Source organism: Pogonomyrmex barbatus, unplaced genomic scaffold (genome assembly GCF_055798465.1).
Source record: "Pogonomyrmex barbatus isolate J1 unplaced genomic scaffold, ASM5579846v1 scaffold9, whole genome shotgun sequence".
NCBI lineage: Eukaryota > Metazoa > Arthropoda > Insecta > Hymenoptera > Formicidae > Pogonomyrmex > Pogonomyrmex barbatus.
Window position 1 is genome coordinate 5338501 of NW_028297193.1, and position 22009 is coordinate 5360509.

Genomic DNA, 22009 nt, shown 5'->3' on the forward strand with positions numbered 1-22009 from the left:
GGTCGTTGGCTGTGTAACTGTGGACGTCGTTTCAAGAATGACTTTTCCCTCTTTTGTCATTTACGACACGAATGCGGATCGAAATATTTATGTGGATATTGCTCATTTGCATCATCAAAATTGAGTGTATGGTGCCATCATGTAAAACAAGTGCATAGTAATGAAGTAATATAGCGTTGATTTAATGTCATTTATCGATATCCACTAGTAAGAAAAAAATTTGTTTACTTGTTTTGTGTTTTTATTGATTTAATATATAGCACAAATTTCATATATCTTACATCTCTAAAAGTTATTTATATTTTAAAAATAAAATTGATAATAAACTCTTTTCCTAATTAAGAATAAAAACTTTTTTATGTATATCTGTTCCCCATAAAACTATTGTATATAATATTCTGACAGCGTAAAGATTAATTGCAGTAATTTTTATATTACAGTTTTTTTGTAATTTATTGTAATTAATCATCAGAATATATTATTAAGTCATATTATATAGTGTAAGAAATGTAATCATCAAAAATTTACTTTTTACTTTAATATAAAATATTTTCTATTACTTTTTATGTAATAGTAAAGAATCTCTTAAGTTTCAAATGATTTATTGACAGAGAAGAAAAATCTTTGAGCATATACGAATGTACTCACAAGAGAGTATTGTTGGCGAAAAGGAACACCTGTATCGGTAGGTTCCAAGCGCTCTATCAACTTGTTGTAATAAAATATTTTACAAAATTTAAGATAACAACCATGAAATAAATGTCGAGAATATTTATGTACTTAATACTGTTTTTTATTTAAACGCGAGAAGAAGATATTTCTATGAGCATCTTACAATGGATATTTATAGTTTAAAATAATTCTCCAGAAATGTGTATTAAATTCTATAAAATTTTATGTTGCAACTCAACAATAATTTGATTAAAAAATTCGCCTGTCTGACAATTGTTCTTAATTAAAATTTTTCTTTCAAATGTCGATTTCTATTATGCGTTAATGACGCAATGACATTTTTGAGAGAGATATTTATATTTATTTATTTACATGTAAAATATTTATCTCACGTAAATCAAACGTGATCTTATGAATGCAATTGTTTTATATCAATAATTCCTCAGTAATGTAGCAGCTTCCCGTATGATCCTTCAATTTTAGGAATAACATTTTCGTGTAATAGATTCTTCGTCCCAATCATTCTGTGCTCATGAGATTTATCTAATGGCTTCTGATACGCATGGACCTGTTTGATTATAGACCGTCGGCGTTATCATCATCATCATCATCATCATCATCATCATCATGATCAAGATAAAAACAAACCCTTCACTTGCAATCGCTGCGGCAGAAAGTACAAATGGAAGACATCCCTGCATTGCCATCAAAGGGATGAATGCGGCAAGGAGCCACAGTACAAATGCTACTATTGCGATTATAAGACGAAGATACGATCGAATTGGATTCGCCATGAAAAAACACATACAAATCCTGGACGTGGGCGAAAAACGCTTGGGATTGTATTAACGTTTTAAAGATTGTGAAAATAAGAAAAATGGGTCCAGTTTTATAATCTCTAATAATTTTTAATTTCTTATCTCTAATCGCATTCCAAACGAAAGCGTACTTCAATTGCAGAAAAGAAAGAACGATGATAATATATGAAAAATTAATTATTCGTGATGGACATTTCGGAAATATAAATGAATAGAGAAATAAATTTAGATATATATCAAAAACTAGTTTTAGAAAATTTCAAATTAACAATAATAATTATAAATTACATAAGTTACATAAGTTTGAAGTTTGTTTTTTTAAAGATAAAAAATATTTTTAAATGCGTTGATTTTCTTGATTATGCTTTCTTAATGATTCTTAATTGTTATTTAACTTTCTTATGTTATTTAATTTTTATATGATTCTAAAAATACATTTATTTTTTTCAAAATTATTTCAAATTTTTTTTTAAAGCCGAATTCTTTATATTAAAACGTATTAACTCTTTTTATTTGTATGCTTAATATCATCTACTCATGATTCCTATATCTGCTGTGTTAATTAGTTATTTAATATTATACACATTCAATATTAAATATAATATACATCAGGTATACATAATATTAATTTTTAATTGCACGTTCTTTATATCTGTGCAATAAATTGAAATATTATTGTGTAGAAATGAAAAAAATTATTGCAAAATTATAAGCGTAATTTTTAATGTATCTAAGGATAGATACATAGACTGAGAAAAAACTCTAGTTTGTCTCGATTAATTAGAATTCTGGTTGAAAATGGACAAATTAGAATTTTCTGCTTAAATCTGCTAAATTTCAACTTAAATCTACTAAAATTTTAGTTGAGGTAAACTGAGGTAACTGAAATTCTGATAATCAGAATCTTCTGATTTTCCATTTTCAACCAGACATTTTTCTGAGTATAAGACAAACGATAATTTTTTTCTTCAAAGACAATGCAATTTTGAATGATTGAAAGCTTGAATTATCAAGTTTAAAATAGAAAGATATTACTTTACTACTATATTACGTTAAAGATATGCACATTCCATAGATAAAATATAGAAATTATGGCCAAAGATTTAAATAATCATTAAGTTGCATACAAATATATATGTGCTATATTATAAATTAATGGTTATTTAAATAAAATTTCAGGCATTTTTGTTTGTATTTTTTATTTTATGTTCTTGATAAGTTTTTAAATTTTTAAATGTTAAAATACTATACATAATATGCATAACATTATGACAAATTGTCTCTAAATTAATATATGGATTTTCTTATCGCAATATTATTAATATATTGAATATGATAAAATATGTACTGTTTATTATGAAGTACATAATCGACTGTTTTTAACATGTATATTTATTAATGCTGATATTATAACAAAACAAATTATAGTAAAATAATTATTTTACTTTTGCAGATAATTATTGAATAATTGAACGAGGGCATTATATTAGAATATAATTCGCGAGTACTCATGATAATTATACAAACAAATGCATAAATCGTACGTCTGATTTAAACATATTTTGGAAAAGAAAAGATAAAAAAAGTTGAACTGTTATATATTTTTCAAGCATATTTCACGGAAAAGTTACAAAAAATTAACTGCATTATAAAATAGATTGACATAAAATATTTGAAAAAAATATTACCTTTTTTTCGAAAATGTGAAACGTTTTATAATTAAAATCAATTTTAAATTTTGGATTAACATCTTGTAATAACATATTTATGTACAGTAAGGCATAAGGAAACATAATGTTATTATAATTTAAGTTTAAGTTGTATGTGAAACTATACATATTATAATTTTATAAACCAAAGTTGAATATAATATAGGATTTAAAAATAATGTACTGAAAAATGCAATAATGTTAAAATAAATCGAATTAAATATTTGTGATCTAGAGTAATTAATGTTATAAAAAGTATGCAGCAAAATTACTTATCTCTTTATTTATTTTTTATATCGTTTCGTTTTTTTTTTTAGAAAGTTAAATTTTATTTATAATTCTTTTCTATAAGATGCTAATTTAGTGAATTTTTCTATGAATGTAATTAAATATTGCCACCATGGATTGTAATACGTGACATATTTATGAACAACAATGATTGCTAATATATTTCTTTTTATCATCATGCCACATGTCTTACGTCTTTGGTAAGTGGAACAAAAAGCATAAATTAACCGATCTGATTGATTACCTCTTTTTTCAGGTGATACATGCAGTGGAAAACCGAAAACTCTATGCAGGATGAATCTACATCGATAAATCTGTCTGAGATCTACACAACAATGCAGCGAAAATTAAATGCGGCATTTATTACAAAAAATTTCAAGTTTTTTATTGCTGATTATGTTTCGATCATATATGCCATCATAATTATATATATTGTACACTGTTAAAATTAGAATATTGTTACAAGTGAATAAATGATTTATTTTCTTTTTTCTTTCATATTTAAATAAATATAAAATGTATGAGGTTTTGCAATTATATATTGTGATCTTGTGGCAAAATCTAATAAAATAATATAGCGTCCAAATGAAATATTTTGTAAATAATTCACAATTAAGACATAATTAAGACATGCATAATTAAAACAAATACGTGCTAATCTGATAACGTTAAGAATAACGTAATATCGCTTTTTGAAATATATGTGGTGGAGGAGAAACTTTATAATCATTTGTATTCTGTCATGATTATGTTACCGTTTCCGATATTCTTGTAATATAGATATTATTACATATTCAAGATATATAAAATTTTATATCATAAAAAAAATAAAAGGACTTATTTATTTAAATTATATTAAAAATTTTGATAATCATATTTGTTGTATTGCGAATATTAATCTATATTTTTCTATAAAAATATCTTGTTAAATTAATGTAATTATAATGGTATTGATGATAGATTTTCACATTTATGATTATATAAAATTTTTACTAATATAGATATTTGTTTTATATATCTATATTTATATATTATATTTACAAAATCAATATTTGTTATTTTTTTCTTATGTAGATACATGTAATGCTAAGGTTTTTTATCACAAAGTGTTTCTTTTTCTCAGTATTTCATATTTATGACATATTTATCTTATCTAACTAATCTAATTAATGAAAAATTTTTCAATCATCAGGTGGTGGCATACTCATCGATCATTAGTAAAAGTTTCAATGAATTAATGCGTGTTAATGCTAACCGTTATTAATTCTCACGCTATGAGTTTCATATTACGAAGTTTTTCCGATCTTTCCTCTGGAAACGCCGAATTAAACGATTTCGGCGATTTATTTAATTGCCATTAATCTTTCTATGATTTCCAGCGATGACGGATACAATGATCAGCAAATCAGCACATCGGAAATCGTTTGTCTACCAGTTATATGGTAAGAGCTATGTTTGGATGATCTCTCTACCGGCATAAGCGAGAGGAATGTGGTAAACCACCGCAGTTCAAATGCAGATTTTCTACGAAAAGTTATTTAAGCACCATAGCAGTTGGCATCGGCACATGAAGAAGCAGCATATACATTAATAATTATGCTGCTTATTAGAAGAGGGAAAATAAATACTAGAAAAGACAAACGTATATTAATCGGGAAGAAATACTAAATTATTACTGGTACTTTATAAAAAGAAATAAAACATTTTTTTTTAATGATAATTTTTTCTAAAAGGAATCGAGAAAAAAATATTAAAGAGAAAAAAAAAATCATATCTATATATATGCACATGTTTATTTGCGTTAGATGTAGAAAACAGAATAAAGAAAAATGTGTCTACTTGGCTTTTTCGCATTTATTATCAATTATCTCTGTAAAAAAAAAACTTGTAAACTTAATTTCATTCTTAGTCATTTTTGTAGAATTTAATTATCTAATTAATTAATTATTTGATTCTTTAAATTGGTTGCACTTTTTTTTTTTATTTGTCATGGACGTCATGGATTTTTACTTTCACTAGAAAAAAATAAGATAATGCATCTCGATTTTTCTAAAAAGAAAAATTGTTCTTGAAGTTTCTGCGATGTCATGGAATATGTCATAATTTTCAAGAAGCTTTCAAGCATCACAAAGCGAAAATAGCATTGCTCTGAAGAGGAAAGTAGTCACAAGTCTTGAAAATTTCAATGAATCTTAAAGAGCTACTCTCGCATTTTCATCTTTGTATATTCGTTGCAACTATCTCTTATCTTATTGATACTGGATCTCATTTTGTACTTTTTTACTGACGATTTTTTATGTACTTTACAGGAGACAAAATTACAAACGAAGAGGTGACATCAAAATCGACAATTTACATTTATAGACTTCGCTTACGAAGATTATGCTGCTGTAAGATATTCCATGCAAACGACAACTCCATCCTGCATCTCTGCTGAATCTACTGTGGAAAATAGATGTTAATTATCTTATTCCCGAAAAGATTTTTAACAATATGATTTTCAACTTGTTACGTTTCATTTTTTAAAATACGGTTGGAGAAATACTTACGATTTCTATACGTCATAAATTTATTTTACGGAAATTGCAAATAGACTGAGTTAAGATATTTCAAAACAGAATTTTGCAAATAAAGACACGATGGATATAATAACATTTCAGTCATGATTATTGTACTTTATTTATTTCCTCTACAATTTGAAGATGAATAGGAAACGCCAAGGAAGATGAGAAGATTCGACAAAGAAAATCGTCTGGAAGATGATTTGGATGTTAATTTGGATGATTCTGGAAGATGATTTTCTCTAGTCTACCCATTAATCATCGATCGCTCTTTTATCAATGCAACTTTCAATCATGCCGTGATATGCTTATCGAAAATTAACACTACTAACGAAATATAAAGATTGATTCATCGATATTTTTTACACAGTAATTCGTGTAAACGCCGTTCATACATAGTAATACTGTGATACGGGTTTCGGATTCGAAAAGATCCATTCGTGCTTTTAAAATATCATCGCACGCTTCTTCTTTCGTTTTGCTTCGTCAACATTAGATCTAATAATTCACTCGTTTCCATTCTATAAATTTCAGATGGGATCGGCGTATCCAAGTTCCCTTGCCACAAGTGTGGCAGATCCTACAAAAACAAGGGCAGTTTGAAACGCCATTTGAATGACGAATGTGGCAAGGATCCGCAATATATTTGCCCAATCTGCGAACGGGGTTTTAAGCAGAAAGCCAATTATCAGCGTCATGATGCTACCGTTCATGGCTTCCCCGGTATTTCTCGCGGAAATCGCGTCGCGATAAAGGGCAACTTGAAACTCTCTTCTACGACTGAACCACTTTGGTCACCGTTTTTGAAGATCCGAAGAACCGAGCAACCCTGAAGATTTGCCATATGATAATTTTTGCTGATTGATGATATAATCATTTTGCGCGAGTTAAATATACAGAGAGGGTCCATTCAAGAGAAACATAATCATCTAGAAGATATATTCTTGTGTTAAATGGCGGATTGATTAGAATTTTTCAGTCATTTTGTAGAATTTTAGATATTTCTTTACATCAAGGAACACAGCTTCGACTTTGACTTTTATGTATGTTATAATTAATGAGGATACTGATCAATTTTTTCTTGTAAATTATAATTATAAATGACAGTCTCATATAGGTTTCAGGTTTTAGTATAGTTTTTACTTACATAAAATTCATTTTCCTAATTTCATTACTTTTTGTATATTTATTTTGTATATGATGGATATGTAATAATATGTAATTGGTGTGTGTGTGTGTGTGTGTGTGTGTGTGTGTGTGTGTGTGTGTTTGTGTGTGAGATTAAAAATCGATAATAATATATGCATATATATGTATATACATGATTGTTTATATATCATTATTGATTTTTATAGTTGATAAAAATAAAAAAACCATTAAATACAATTAAAAAGCCGGCAATCATTATTTATTAAAAAGTTTTATTTATTATTAATAAATAAAGTTGACAATATAAACATATAAATCAAATAAAGCTGTAACGCAGAACTGTTTTTTATAATAATAGCCAAACTATTCACCAATACTAAATAAATATATGTAGCATTTCATAAAATTATTTTTATTTTCTTCTAGAATAAAAATAATTTTATGAAATGCTATATATATATTTATTTAATATTGGTGAATAGTTTGGCTATTATTACAAAAAACAGTTCTGCGTTACAGCTTTATTTGATTTATATGTTTATATTGTCAACTTTATTTATTAATAATAAATAAAACTTTTTAATAAACAATGATTGCCGGCTTTTTAATTGTTGATGAAGAGAATATCCTTGACAATATATATATTAAGATCGAGATCATCGGAGCTTTATTATTTAATGTAAAGATTTTTTCACGTTTATATATTAATAAGTATATCTCAAAAACACGAAACTGTCGATTAAATTATAAGGAAAAGTTGATCAGTATCCTTATCTGTATAACATATGTCAAGATCATCGGAATGTCTCTTGATGTAAATTTATCAAATTTTAAAGGAAATTCGCGTTTCGCTATTTTAAATACATATATATACGTGAAGAGTATAACGATTTGAGTTATTATATAGGCCATTTTATAGTGATTGTGACATGAATGTAGGCAATGCTCATTGTGCTTTACTTATTGTATATATTAATATTGGAAAATATGAGAAATTAAATATTGAAGAAATATAGATAAAATTTCTGATTAACTATTGATAGGTTTTTATCATTATTGTAAATTATATTTTATAAAGACTGAGGAATAAATAACATAAGTGATCGGTATCTTTTTTTATGATTTGCTGCAGAGTTAAAAAAATATCTAATATAGATTGTAAGATCAAGAAATATATCGTTATAACATTGAAGATTCGTCGATATTGAAAATGACTGAAAATTGAAAATGTAAAAAGAATATTGATGGTGCATTGAAGAGTAAAAAAAAAAACGCTTGTGTGCGACTGTGAGAAGAAGCGGTTACAATCGCTTTTTTTGTGTAGAGCTTTTAAATGCAAAATAATAGCTAATTAATATTCATATTTTCCGCCGGAATAAAAGACGGCAGTTCGCGAAAATCATATAGTTTCTCTCTCTATTATGCTCTATACTTACATCCATTAGTTTATAATCAATTTTTTTTTCTTGCACACAGTGGCGGATCTATTGATGAATTAATGAAATTTAATTTTCATAATTCCATCATGCCAAGATATCATCTTATACCACGATATGTATCATTTTTTAAACTGTGATATTCTATATTCTATTTAAAATTTGTGTTAATTGTTCGATTAAACTACAATTGTATTACTTAAAATAAAATTTATATAATTTTCTTCATATACATATATCTGTCTTTGAAAAAAATTTTAATTTTTGAAAATATTAACTTTTTACAATTATAATTAAATATTTATATTTATATTCATATTTATATATGTTAATGTATAATATTATATAAATGTTATACATAAAAATACAACTCTTTTTTTAAAAGAACTTTTCATAACTTATTTTCAATTGGAAGAAGACATAAATTTGCCACTGCTATATGTGTCTTAAGACATTAGTTTATTTGTAGATTGCATTGTAAAAATACACTATAATCTCGCTGTTAGAGGATTTTCGCAATCAAATTGTCATATAACACTATTAGAATATACTAATATATATAAGAAGAACGTAGGGAATCCGTGTGGATTGTATCACATGACACTAATAATCAAAATAGGGATTACAACCGACTTGAGATTGTGATCTCGAGATCGATAGCTGCATCGCTAGAAGATCTCTTTTCGCTAAATTTTGCGATCGAGAAAATTCTGTGATAAGTTGACTAATTCTTGTAATTTGGATATTAAACGAAACATTCATCGAGGCCTTAGTTATATGTGATCCCGTTTGTAGTGTTTTGTAATTATTGTAGTTTATTATAATTTTGTTATAATTGTGTTAGAAGAACATGTACGCGATAATAAATGTGTAAATAAAATTATATCACATGCGTATTACAAATCAATACGCACGGTTAAATAAAAAATAATAATAAAAGATTGCATATCCTCTTATTAGTCGTTGCTTTGTAAATGACTCGACTTGCGAAGCATTACTCGAAGATGCAACTACGAAGACTTTGGAAGATCGCTATGCTCAAAAGGGATACGATCACAGTCCGAAAAATAAAATTAACATCACATGGCTATATACATGATAGATTTTTTTTCAATATTATTTATGAGAGAATTATTACGTTGTAAATATCTTATAAATTTCTGATATATCGATTTATCATATATTTCGCTAAAAATAGAATTTTTATTTGGTAAATACTTGTATCATTTCCGAAGAATTATTGAAACTAATTTGCTATCACTCACGAATATTATCTTTTCACTCCAAATATTTCGATTGAAGACTATTTGAAAGCGATATAATAAATTGGATTCAGCTGATTCCTGTAGATAATACATCACGAAGTTCATGCAGCAGATTAAATCTGTCGAATGCCGGATGTCATGTTGTACGTATTAATCATCGTTCGAACTTTGCTTTCAGGTACAAGAAGAAGGCGGCGGAATTGCTTATCTAAACCGTATCTCTGTATCAACTGTAATAGATCCTATACCAACAAGAGCACCTTAAACCGTCATCAGCGAGAAGAGTGCGGTAAGATGCCGCAAAACGTGTGTCCTTTCTGTTCCAAGGCGATCCATCAGCGTTCCAATTTTCAACGACACGTATGGACGGTTCACAAATACATAGTGTGATTCCGCGATCTCGATAGCAATCGATTTATTGATTTTGCTGCAACTGACTCGCGCTGTTATGCAGTCAAGGCTATTTTAATTATTGAACGAAATAAATAGCTATCCTTAGCTATCCTTATTCATTTTAGACGCGATTTTAATGCATTTTTATCTAGAAAAATATTTGTAATATTTGTAATAATATTTTCTTTTTAAATTATTGATCGACTTGTTTTACTAGTCTGTAACTGTTTTGGAAGAATATTTGCAAAACGTATTTAATGTATTTAATATCTAGAGAAAAATAATATTAAAATTTTTTGAAGATAAGATTTTTATTTATTTTTTTAATAAATAAAATATTGAAATTTTAAAATATTGAATAATAAAAGTTGCAATTAATTACTCAGATTTGTATTAGATATATATTAAGTAAGTGTTGTAAAATTATGAACATTCAAAATGTTCGAAAGCAGCCTTATGTAAAGTCACCGAGAAATGTTAATTGTTATAAAAAATTTATTCTTGGGAAAATTTATCTGTTTTTAGTTATACTTAATCATGATATAATTATCGAACATCCTTTCTATCGTATATCTTAGAAGGTATATAAATAAATAGTTTATTTTCTCAATATTTCACATTTATTCTGCAATTACTGGATTACATTTTAGAATATATTAAATATACATTTCTAGCACGCACGTGTTAATATGAAAAACCCGATAAGGCAATTCAAAAGGCAATTTTAAATATATAAAGCTTATAATAGTAATATTACTATTAGTAATATTATTATATAGTGGTAATAATAATAATAATAATAATAATAATAACTTCTCATGCCATTGTAAAGCGACATATGAAAATCTCCTGTTCAACTTATCTGTGTGGATCTATTAAGCTCTTGAAATTCTTTTTATCTTCAGTATATAGCTACTTCATAATGCAATAGAAAATGCATAAGTGTGAGAATATTTAATTTTCTTATAAACTATATATTCATTATCCAGATATAATTGTGCCACGATCTTGAACTTAATGTTGTCTATATAAATTAAAGGAATAATTTCTAATTATAATAAACTGCTCTATGTGTATATATATATATATATATGTGTGTATATATATATATATATATATATATATATATATATATATATATACACATATGCATGTTTAATGAATATTGCGGTTGCTTATATAAAATATTGTTATTTTTGTACAAAAAAGGAAAATAAAATTACAAATAATTGCTTAGCAAATATAATGAGCAATTTGTACTCATTAATTTAATGCCTTACAAAGATTAATATCTCTTTTTGTCATAAAATATTTTTAATATTCATTATTGTTGATAAAAATATTATAACATGCTATATTCAACTATGGAATAAATTTTTAAATTATTGAACATCTTATCAAAGACAAGTAAAATTCTTATCAGTACGTGTAAAAGCAAACATCTTACACTACTACGATATTTTCATTTATTTTACTTTTATGAAAAATAAAGATATAGAAATATCTTTTTGCTGAATTTATTATTATCCCATTGATCCATAATACCTTTGTCCTTAATAATCTACCGTTGGATCTATTTTTGGGAGAAACTGCGCCGAGAGAATAAGAAAGAAAAGAACTATCTTCTAGTATTATTTATAGTTTAGTGTTGAGTTAATCTCAATTGAGTTTTACAGTTTCTTTGCAAAGTGATATATCAATTATAAAGATAGTTCTTTAGGAAGATATAAATAAATAATGTGCTACAAACTATGGATTGCCAATTTATAATTTGATTATTAACGTAAGTTTGAAATGAGGAACAATTTGATAAGAATTTTAAAGACGCTTTATCACAAGTTATCAAAACTAAAACATTCTAATACGCGAGACGCATTAATTGTATCATTTATCAATTACTTTGATTTTTTTTTTAGTTTATTGTTGAACTGTTTATCCTAGCATGTGTTAACGTATTATAACGAATCGATCATGGAAAAATCATTTGGAAAAATATTAATCAATAAAATTAAATTTGAGAATTTTTTTCAAAAAATAAAAAATATTTCCACGCAACTCTACCTTTTCTAGACTTGTAAATTTTTTATTAAAAGTTTTTATTAAAAGTTTTAGTATGCATGTAACTACTGCAATACAAAACAATGCTCTCAACAATTTATGCGAATTATTTTTAAATTAAGACTTATATTAAGACTTATATTAAGACTGAAGAAAGTACAGAAAAAAAGATCAGATGCTCGATGCTTTTCTATCAGCTGGTTTTTATGAATTATTTGTTCTATTCAAAATGATCGATTCAAATAAATTGGCATTATCTATTGTGATGTGAGTCAAATGTAAAAGTTAAAAGAGGCCGTCGACGAAATCAGTGATCTCACCGTCGGCCTTTCTGCGGCCTGTTTCAGATTCCAAGAGGGAACACTGTCGCGTCAACTACGATCGGCCATTTACGTGTTACAAGTGCGGCAAGCGTTATACATGGACCGATTCTTTGACGAGACATCTACGCGAGGGATGCGGCATGTTGCCGAAGCACAATTGTACAGTTTGCGGCAGAAAATTCCGGCGCAAAGATTATCTCCTACGTCACGAGAACAACGTTCATAAAATGGAACAAACATAGGAAATTTCGTTCCCTCATATGTGGAATCCGTCACCCATGAGAACGGAGCCTATTTCGAAAAATGCAATTATTGCGATTTACCTGAACGATTTAAACCGCCCACAGCCTCCTGACATTGATATTATTTGGATATTTAAATAAGACAAATGCCAATTACTCGCAGAATTAGACAGAAGAAATCGATTTCTGCATTATAGTAAAGAAATGAAGATCATGTCATAGATTCATCTATTCACGTATCACGATATTTATTTTTAAAACAATATTCCTTGAGATCTTTCTTATTTGCTCAGTTGATATTAAATGCGAAAAAATTCTTGTAAAATACATTACAATAGAAATATTTTTCGATAAAATATTATTTACAATCGTTACAATAAATTTGTAAAATATATTGAAAAATTTCCTTTTGCTTTGGCAATTAAACTATATATATTCATTTAGAAATATAAATTATGCCTAATCAAGAATAAAATCACAATTTTATATATATATATATATATTGCTTACCAAAGCAAGAGAGTTTTCAATATATATAAAATAAATCTGTTTTATCGATTGTAAATATTTTATTAAAAAATATGTCTATTTTAACATATTTTACAAAAACTTTTATTATATGTCTTTTTTGTTTTTGATGTCACAATTCAAGATGGATACATTGGACCAGCAAGAGATTCAATGATTGTCTCTTTTATCAAACAATATTTATTGTAATATACAAAATTATCACCTCATTAAATTAAGAAATCAAGACAGTATATTTTAGTTTAGTTCATAAAAAAATGACTGTTATTAATAATGTCTTTGAAAAAGTCTGTTTAGGAAAGGAGATCATAAATATTTATGTAAAATATGCATATTTTGATAAGATAAATTATTTATATTAGAGTAATTTTTTTATAGCGACTTGAATATAATAAGATATAATATCTCTTCGAGAATTTATTATAATTCTTGATGGCTAGTAAAACCATTTTATATATCTTGGTACTCTCTTTTTTGCGATATTTTTATTTTATTAAAAATACGCTTTTTTAACAGCAATCAGTTTTATAGAACGGATGCTGATTTTATTTTTGAACATATTTTTTTACAGATGTCTATATATATATATATATATATATATATATATATATATATGTATATACATATATATTGTTTATTTAAAAAAAGGAACTAGACAATCTAATTATTTAAGATAAGAATGTAACAGAATTTTTACGGAAAGATTTTGAAGCTATATATAAGAGAAAAGAGAGAGCCATGTGAAAGATTTTCCAATTTTTTAAATATCACAGCAGCAATACTTTGGAGAACGTTTATTATTTATATTATTTATATATTAATTATTTATATTATGCAATGAGACTTTAATAAATATGATCGTAATCGAATGAGTATACTTAAATACAAAATTGTGAGGCAATGAATATAGAATTGTAGCTTTTCGCCGGCGTATGTGCGATAGTGTATGAAATTAGATGTGTAATTGTCTAGAGTATCAGCTTTTTCGTACCTGTGTATAATTTATCATTTTTGTAAAATGTCGCCGAAAGCATGTATTACGATAAGGAAATTTACGTGGAGAAAGTCATATTTGCATAAGTATGTATATTGCGTCTTGCAATATAAGAACGAAATACGAGCCATGGGAAGACTTGAAAAATTTTACAGGGAAAAGAATTTAACAGCCAAAATGCGTGATGTTTACAAAATAATTTAAAGATAATATAATGAATGCGGAATATAAAAATTAAGTATGCGCTCTATTGTAAAACATGGACAAGCAATATTATAACGTAGACTCTAACGAGTCTATGATATAAGCAATATTGTAAAATATATTTTTAATAATATTTAAGTTATAAACATTTGTCTGACGATAATCGTTTTACGATTATTAAGACAACGCGGCAATGAATTATCATATAAGGCAACACATAAAATAATGGAAAACAATTTTCTAAATAATGAAATCCTCTTCTATCATCACAATATAAAAAAATATAGCATTGATACATTTTCTGATCTGCATTTTTTTATTAACATCACTACTCCTATAGAAAGAAATTTGTCAATTTTAGTTTTGTTTGTTGTATTTTTGTTATTATATTTATGAATATTTATGATGATATATTAATTTATATTTATGAAAATAAAGATATATTTAAACTGTCTTTTTTTCAAACATATAAATTTCTAAATAAAATAATTTTTCATAGAAAAGAACGATAAGTGTATAGGTATCTCGATACTTTAACAATAGATAATGATAATATGAGGAACCAAGAAGATAATATTTAATTATTATTTAATTTAATTATTTGTGATATTTAAAAAAAAGGTAATAAAACGATCGACACACTTACACACCAATTTTTAGTGCATATAATATGTATGTTGTATATAAATGATACAAATGTAATCAAATGGATAAATATATGCTTTATTTTGTAAAAACGAATTCGCAGATGCGTTAATAAATATTCGAACGCATTAACGTGTCGCTCGTTGTTTTTTCCAGGTTCAGCGCAGTACAGCATGTCCGATTATTACAAGAGATTGGGCAGACACTTTTGCTCGAAATGCGGTAAAGAATATAAATGGATGCAATCATTGGTCAGACATGAACGAGAAGAGTGCGGGAAAGATCCACAGTACAGTTGTTCCATATGCGGTTCAAAGATTAGACATAAGTGGATGCTGAAGAAGCACATGATCAATGTCCATCGCTTGGTCATTCCAAACGGCAAAATTTGGAATGACCGACAGCAATCGAGGAAATCTACATAATAATACTATGTATAATCAATGAAATTTTCAAATTCGCTTTTCATCGTTTCTAATGATTTATCTTTTGATTCTGATTTAATATCTTCTATTTCTGTTAATATTTAGAGAAATATATAAATATATAAATCTATCAACTAATTTTTGAAACAGAAGGAATATAAGAATAATAAAATTATTTTTTTAAATATCACCATGCGAATTTATACATATTTGATTTAAACACTTTATTGTTTATGTCAATATTTATAATATATACTAATATAATACTCAAACATTTTTATTATATTTATATTTGTAAATTTTTATAATATGTATTGTACATATTATGCATAACGCTGCTTTTATTTAAAGAATGAAATGTTATTAAAATAATCTTAAATTTGAATGTGTGATCTTTTCATAACACCTGAATGAGATATAATATAAAAAATATATTTGTATTATATAATAATATAAGGTAATATTTATATAGGTAATATTTTATTTCTGTGATAATTACGCGTATGTTTATAAAATAAGTTTTAATAATTTTCATACTTATTTGAGAGATAATTATTGTTACATTTTATTATAAAAATTTTATGCGTATTTCAATCACTGTTAGAAATAATTTCTTTAAATAATCTTATATTTCTTTTATATTATGCATACAAAAGGAGAAATAATTTAGAGAAGAAAGGAGAGATTGAGACTATTCAAATAAAAACTGTATATGCCTAAAATGCTATTATTTTTTCCTATATAAATTTAAGGAATATAATACGTAAGTAGAATAGAATAGATTCAAAAAAAATGCATGAAGATTGTAAACCATACTAATTTCCTACATTCCTAAAATTCCCGAATTTTCCACCGAAAGACAACATTACGAATCTGCTGCATATTTCCGATTGAACAAATTTGATATTATATAATATTATATATTCTTGAAAATATGTAATCAACAAACTTAATTAAATTTTACATTGTTAAAAAAATGTAAGCAACAAGCTTAATTAAATTTCTTTGAAGAAGTAAGACTTACTGATAAACTTCTACAACATGAAGAGTTAAGAGAAAATGTAAATTTGACTGAGATTACAACAGCCAAAAGCCCATACTAATATCACACTTTTTTTCAGGTAGTGATGATAGGCCCCACAGGCCACAAGATTATCACAGACGATATCGTGGTAAATATACCTGCGACGCGTGCGGCAAACATTACACATGGAAACCATCCTTAACGAGACACAAACGCGAAGATTGCGGTAAGGAACCGCAGTACACGTGTCCATTGTGCAATGCGAAGCTTCGACGGAGCCGCCAACTTAAACTACACTTAATTTATGTTCATCACTGGTTGGACAATCCAATAAATCCTTAACAGAAATAATAAAGTAAATCAAGAAGAATTACATTGATTTTATATGCTCATTCACAAAACAGCAGTTTTAAAGTGGAAGTAACTTAAGTTACTTCCTTTGAAATGCCAAAGTGACTTCATTCATTCTGTGGTATCTACTCGAGAAAAATATTATTGAGAGTAATTCTTGAAAATCAATTGAATACGTAGAAGAGTATTGTCGAAAATTACTCTATTGATTTTGCCTTTTTATTTTTCTTGATTCGGAGAGATTACTTTCGAATGAACATTAGAAATAAATAAAGGAAACTCTTCAGTGAAATAAATCTCGAGTTACGTAAAGACTTGACGTTACGAAAAGTAACGATTTTCTACTATTTTCCTTGATGTTTCGAGACAATAAGAATAAACTATAATGCTTAATATTTTTCTTTTATTTTTTGAAAAATATTATTTACTGCTATTTATTTATTGGAAAATACATAAATTAATCTGTACAGTACTCTACTTGAGGAAAGTGTAAGTTTGTGTTTGTTGTCTTCCTAAAACCGAATCGTCAACTCATAGCAAATGAACACAAAGAAAAATGGACAACTTACCTCTACTCATTCATTTATTTACAAGAAAAGATTTTCAAATGTAAATTGTAAAAAATAATACCAAACTTATACTAATCTCTTCTTTCTAATCTTTCAGAAAGAGAAATTCATTTACAACCAACTTAAAAACACAAACAAATATCAAAATTATTTTTCAACTATCAAAAGAAAAGATCTGTATAGGTTTAGTATTATTTTGTGATTTACATTTAAAAATCTTCCCTTATTATTTATTTCCTTATTAACCTAATTACATCTAAATTAATCATCATTCGCATTTATTTTAAAAATAATGCAAACGCATCGATGTAATAAATATTTGATTAAATCTTTTTTGCATTTTACCCAAAATCTGCTATTATTTTCCTATGGATGTAAAGAACGATAGGAATAGAAATGCGAAGGAAGAGAATGTACATATGAGTCGAAAGAAAAGACTGTGTCATATAATTTTATACTTGCAGTTAGAAAAAATTATTTTACAATAATAAAATTTATTATAGACGACAATTAATGAAATAACCTTTTGATAAAAAGTATCAGCAATAAATTTAAATGTTATGGTGTAAAATTAAAAAAAAAAAATTAATTCTGACAAGGCTACTGTAATTAGGGATGTGTTCTAATGGCGTATTTTGTTTTTAGATAAGATCAGGCCCAAGAAAAGAAATAGTAGGCAGAACTGTGGCAAATATATCTGCAACACATGTGGCAGAGGATACAACTGGAGGCACTCTTTAACGAGACATCAACGTGATGAATGCGGTAAGAAATTGCAATGATTATTTATATGCTCTATGCAATAAGAGATTTAAATACGAGTGTCATCTGAACATCATGTGATTACACATTATATGATACTTCGAAAATATAATTTATGAAAATGGAAACAAATTCTTTGAAAATTTGTTTGAAATTTGCTTGTTATCAACAGTTTTATCCATGATCGATGAACCGGCCGAAATTTCGGTTGTGCCATCATCAATAAAGGCTTAAAATACGTTCCGAATTGAGTGAATAAACCAAACGCAGAAAATAAACAGCAAAGAAATGGCATTGTATACCGTGTTTTCGTTCTTTACTTCCATTTATTGATGTGATTATTGTCAGGTTGTTAAATTCGTGTTCGGTTCTTCAACGTTTATGTTCTAAAAGTGCACGAATTTAGATAGAAGGAAGTGTTTTTCGTGTGCAAGAAAAGTGTAAGAGGTATGAAAAGTGTAAAAAGTGAAGTTCTGTTTGCCATGATGTTGTTGAAAAAATTGGTGACATTTACCTTGTATTTGTGTATCTGTGTTACTAAAGTGTGTTTGTCTCAAGTTTGTCGTACTAAAAATTAATTATTTTGATTACTGTAGTAATGGCAAGTTAAGAATATCTTTATTCTTTATTAATTATGAAAAAGAATTTTAATCAGCTTTTAATTGAATCAGAGTAAATAAGTTTTCAGATATACGAAATTTACATGCAAAGTTCTCTTTAATTAAGTGCTGTGCAGTCTTTGTTTTATTTATATTCTTAAAAATTACGTAATATCACGTAAAAAATTTATTTACTCTGCAGTCTTTTCTTCTCAATAATTGTTTCAAAGAATCATTGTTATATTATATTAATGTAGATTCATTGTTATATTATATTAATCACACTGTTAATATTTTTAGATAGCTCTGAGAACTTTAGCCCTGATAACTCAATATCACCGATGTGCTCTGGCTGCGGAAAAATTTTTTTATGGATCGAACATCTAGAATTGCATAAAAAAAGAAGAAGATGTGGAATCAAACAAACGATTAAATGCAATTATTGTGATCGAAAATTCAGACGAGAGATTACTCTTAAGCGACATATCGATAGATTTCACGCGGAATTACTTGAGACTGAATCATCATCATGATATTTAAACTATAATTTTATTAATTCTTTGACGCCGACATATTTTAAGTTTTTGGAATCAATATTGTTTTGTTTAATATCATATTAGAATGATATGAATTATTTTCTCAAAAAAAAAAAAAAAAAAAAAAAAAAAAAAAAAAAAAAAAAAAAAAAGCAAAGTGGTTGCTTTTTAGTACTTGACCTCGACATTTTTAATCATACTTTTATCATTTAAAAATGACATAATTATATTTTGTGACGAGGCGTTTAAGGATTATTAAAACTTGTAATTTTCATGTAAAAGTATCTCATTTTACTGAAAACAATTATATATTTCCTACTTGATATCATATTAAAAATACCCCAAATAAATTTAGGATTTTTAAGAAAAACTTTGTTTGAAAAATAATCATTTGAAGATATAAAGATAACTGTCATTTTAAAAAATGGCAATGACTTTTGCATAAAACTACGTGAAAGCTGATTTTCAAACGGCTAGCCAATCTTAAATTATTGATGCTACTTTAAGTCTTTCTTAAAAATTCTAAAATTTTTAAGAAATTTTTGTACAACATTAGATTTAAAAAACATACAACCGTTTTAAGATTAAAATGGAACATATTATTATCTTTTGTTAGAAGAAGACGTGCGAGATAAAAAATCGCGAGAAAGTTGAGCAGATTTAGTTAATGCATTCATACATCTTGACACATATTAAGATTATAGATTGAATTTATTAATTAAGAATACGATTCAACTTATTGATTTCAAAATTTATTGAATACAAATTGATGTAAAAAAGAATATATACTTAACATTACAAGCAGTTGGATCAGCACGGTGCTTACCATTCTTTGACAAAATGTAGTCAAAATTGTATATCACAACTGATATAAAGAATTCCATGAGTGTTTTATATTTATAATGTAAATAATATATAAATTTTATTAGTTATTTGTATATTATAAATAGTATACAAATTATACAAATTAAATTTAAGTATTTTATCAATTAAAATATCTTTGCTCAAAGACTAAATTAGTACAATAATATTCATAAGTTTTGGATTATTACATAACACATCAATATGTTTATGTAATAAATATTTGATAATATTATATATTGTAATGATTTAATATTATGTAACAAATGGCTCCATTATATTTGTTATTTTCATTAGATTTTTCTATTATATGCTCACATTTGATAAAAAATCATTTATATATTATTATTTATATTACTCTTAAAATTAAATATTATTTTAGATTAATTTTTTGAGAAAATTCTATAAGTATATAATTGCAGCGACAATAATGAATTTAAGAAAGCCATCTTGTTATTTCATTTTATATATGCATTTTACAGAAATATTGGCAATACAATTGAGAAAGGAATTACTTAAATTTTTTTACTAAAATTATAAAAAAATTTTATGAAAATATTTTATTAAAAGAATTAGATGAAAATATTCATATTGTTTATTAAAATATATTATAAATAAAATTTTCTTAATTGTATAAATGAATATTTTTATATATAAATACATGTACAAGTTTATTGCTTTATATAAATATACATGTTCTTAATTTTGTGATATACAATATTGTGATATATAATTATAATTTTCTCGCATCAGAGCCTATAAATTGCCTATAATCAAAACTTAATTTTTTCTTATTTTTACAAGGAGTTATCTTTTTCTCAGTTAATTACAAAGCCACATTCTGCATATATTGTTATTAAAGCATTGCTATTTGCCTGTTGCGTAATATATTGCTACGATATAATGTAACGTGTTTTATGTGTAATAGCACCTTTATGAATTTGTGATATATTGATGTGATATTTGAATTTTTACGATTGTTATACATATTGTCACACAAGTTTACATATAAATAAAATTTTGATATGTATATATTTATTATTAATCGCCATTTGCTTTTAATTAGCATATCCATATTATTCGATGAAGACACTGAAATTAATATTATAAATACTATTAATTTTTTTCTCTTTCTCTCTTAATTTTATATGATAATCAAAATGAAAACCAATTTAACAATAAATTTATATATCATAAGTATACATACATACTTACTGATATATATATATATATATATATATATATATATATATATATATTTTGGTAATATACTGCAATATCGTGTTATTGAATTAAATTTAATATAAATTTAAATCTATAATGTGTTCACTATCTATATTTCATGATGTTTGTTCTATAACAAACGATTTTTCTTTTTACGAAATAAACGGAAAGATATATAAATGGTATTTTTTAAATCTACAATTGAAGTAAACCACTATTATGAAAATTTTGATTACATGAATATTTCGTGCAATATATTATCAAAATTATATATCAATTTATCATTTACTATGAATATAAATGAGATTTTAGTATTTTATATAAAAAAATATTTTATAAAAAATATTTTATAACAATAAAAATATACAACACT

General features: G+C 25.9%; 1 protein-coding gene across 8 annotated transcripts in view; it reads left to right on the top strand.

Moving 5' to 3' along the window:
• LOC105429033 (uncharacterized) overlaps positions 1 to 22009 on the top strand; it is a 222470-nt gene that overhangs the window by 182395 nt on the left and 18066 nt on the right. Inside the window, exon 7 of one of the 8 annotated variants that reach the window (XM_089084966.1) lies at positions 18300 to 18419. The exons of 6 other annotated variants lie outside the window; for them this stretch is intronic. In XM_089084966.1, the coding sequence (XP_088941092.1) occupies positions 18300 to 18419 (120 nt within the window). Of the gene's footprint in view, positions 1 to 1254; positions 3430 to 18299; positions 18420 to 22009 lie in introns of those variants that run through there. One more of the 8 variants, XM_089084970.1, reaches the window with a different exon arrangement.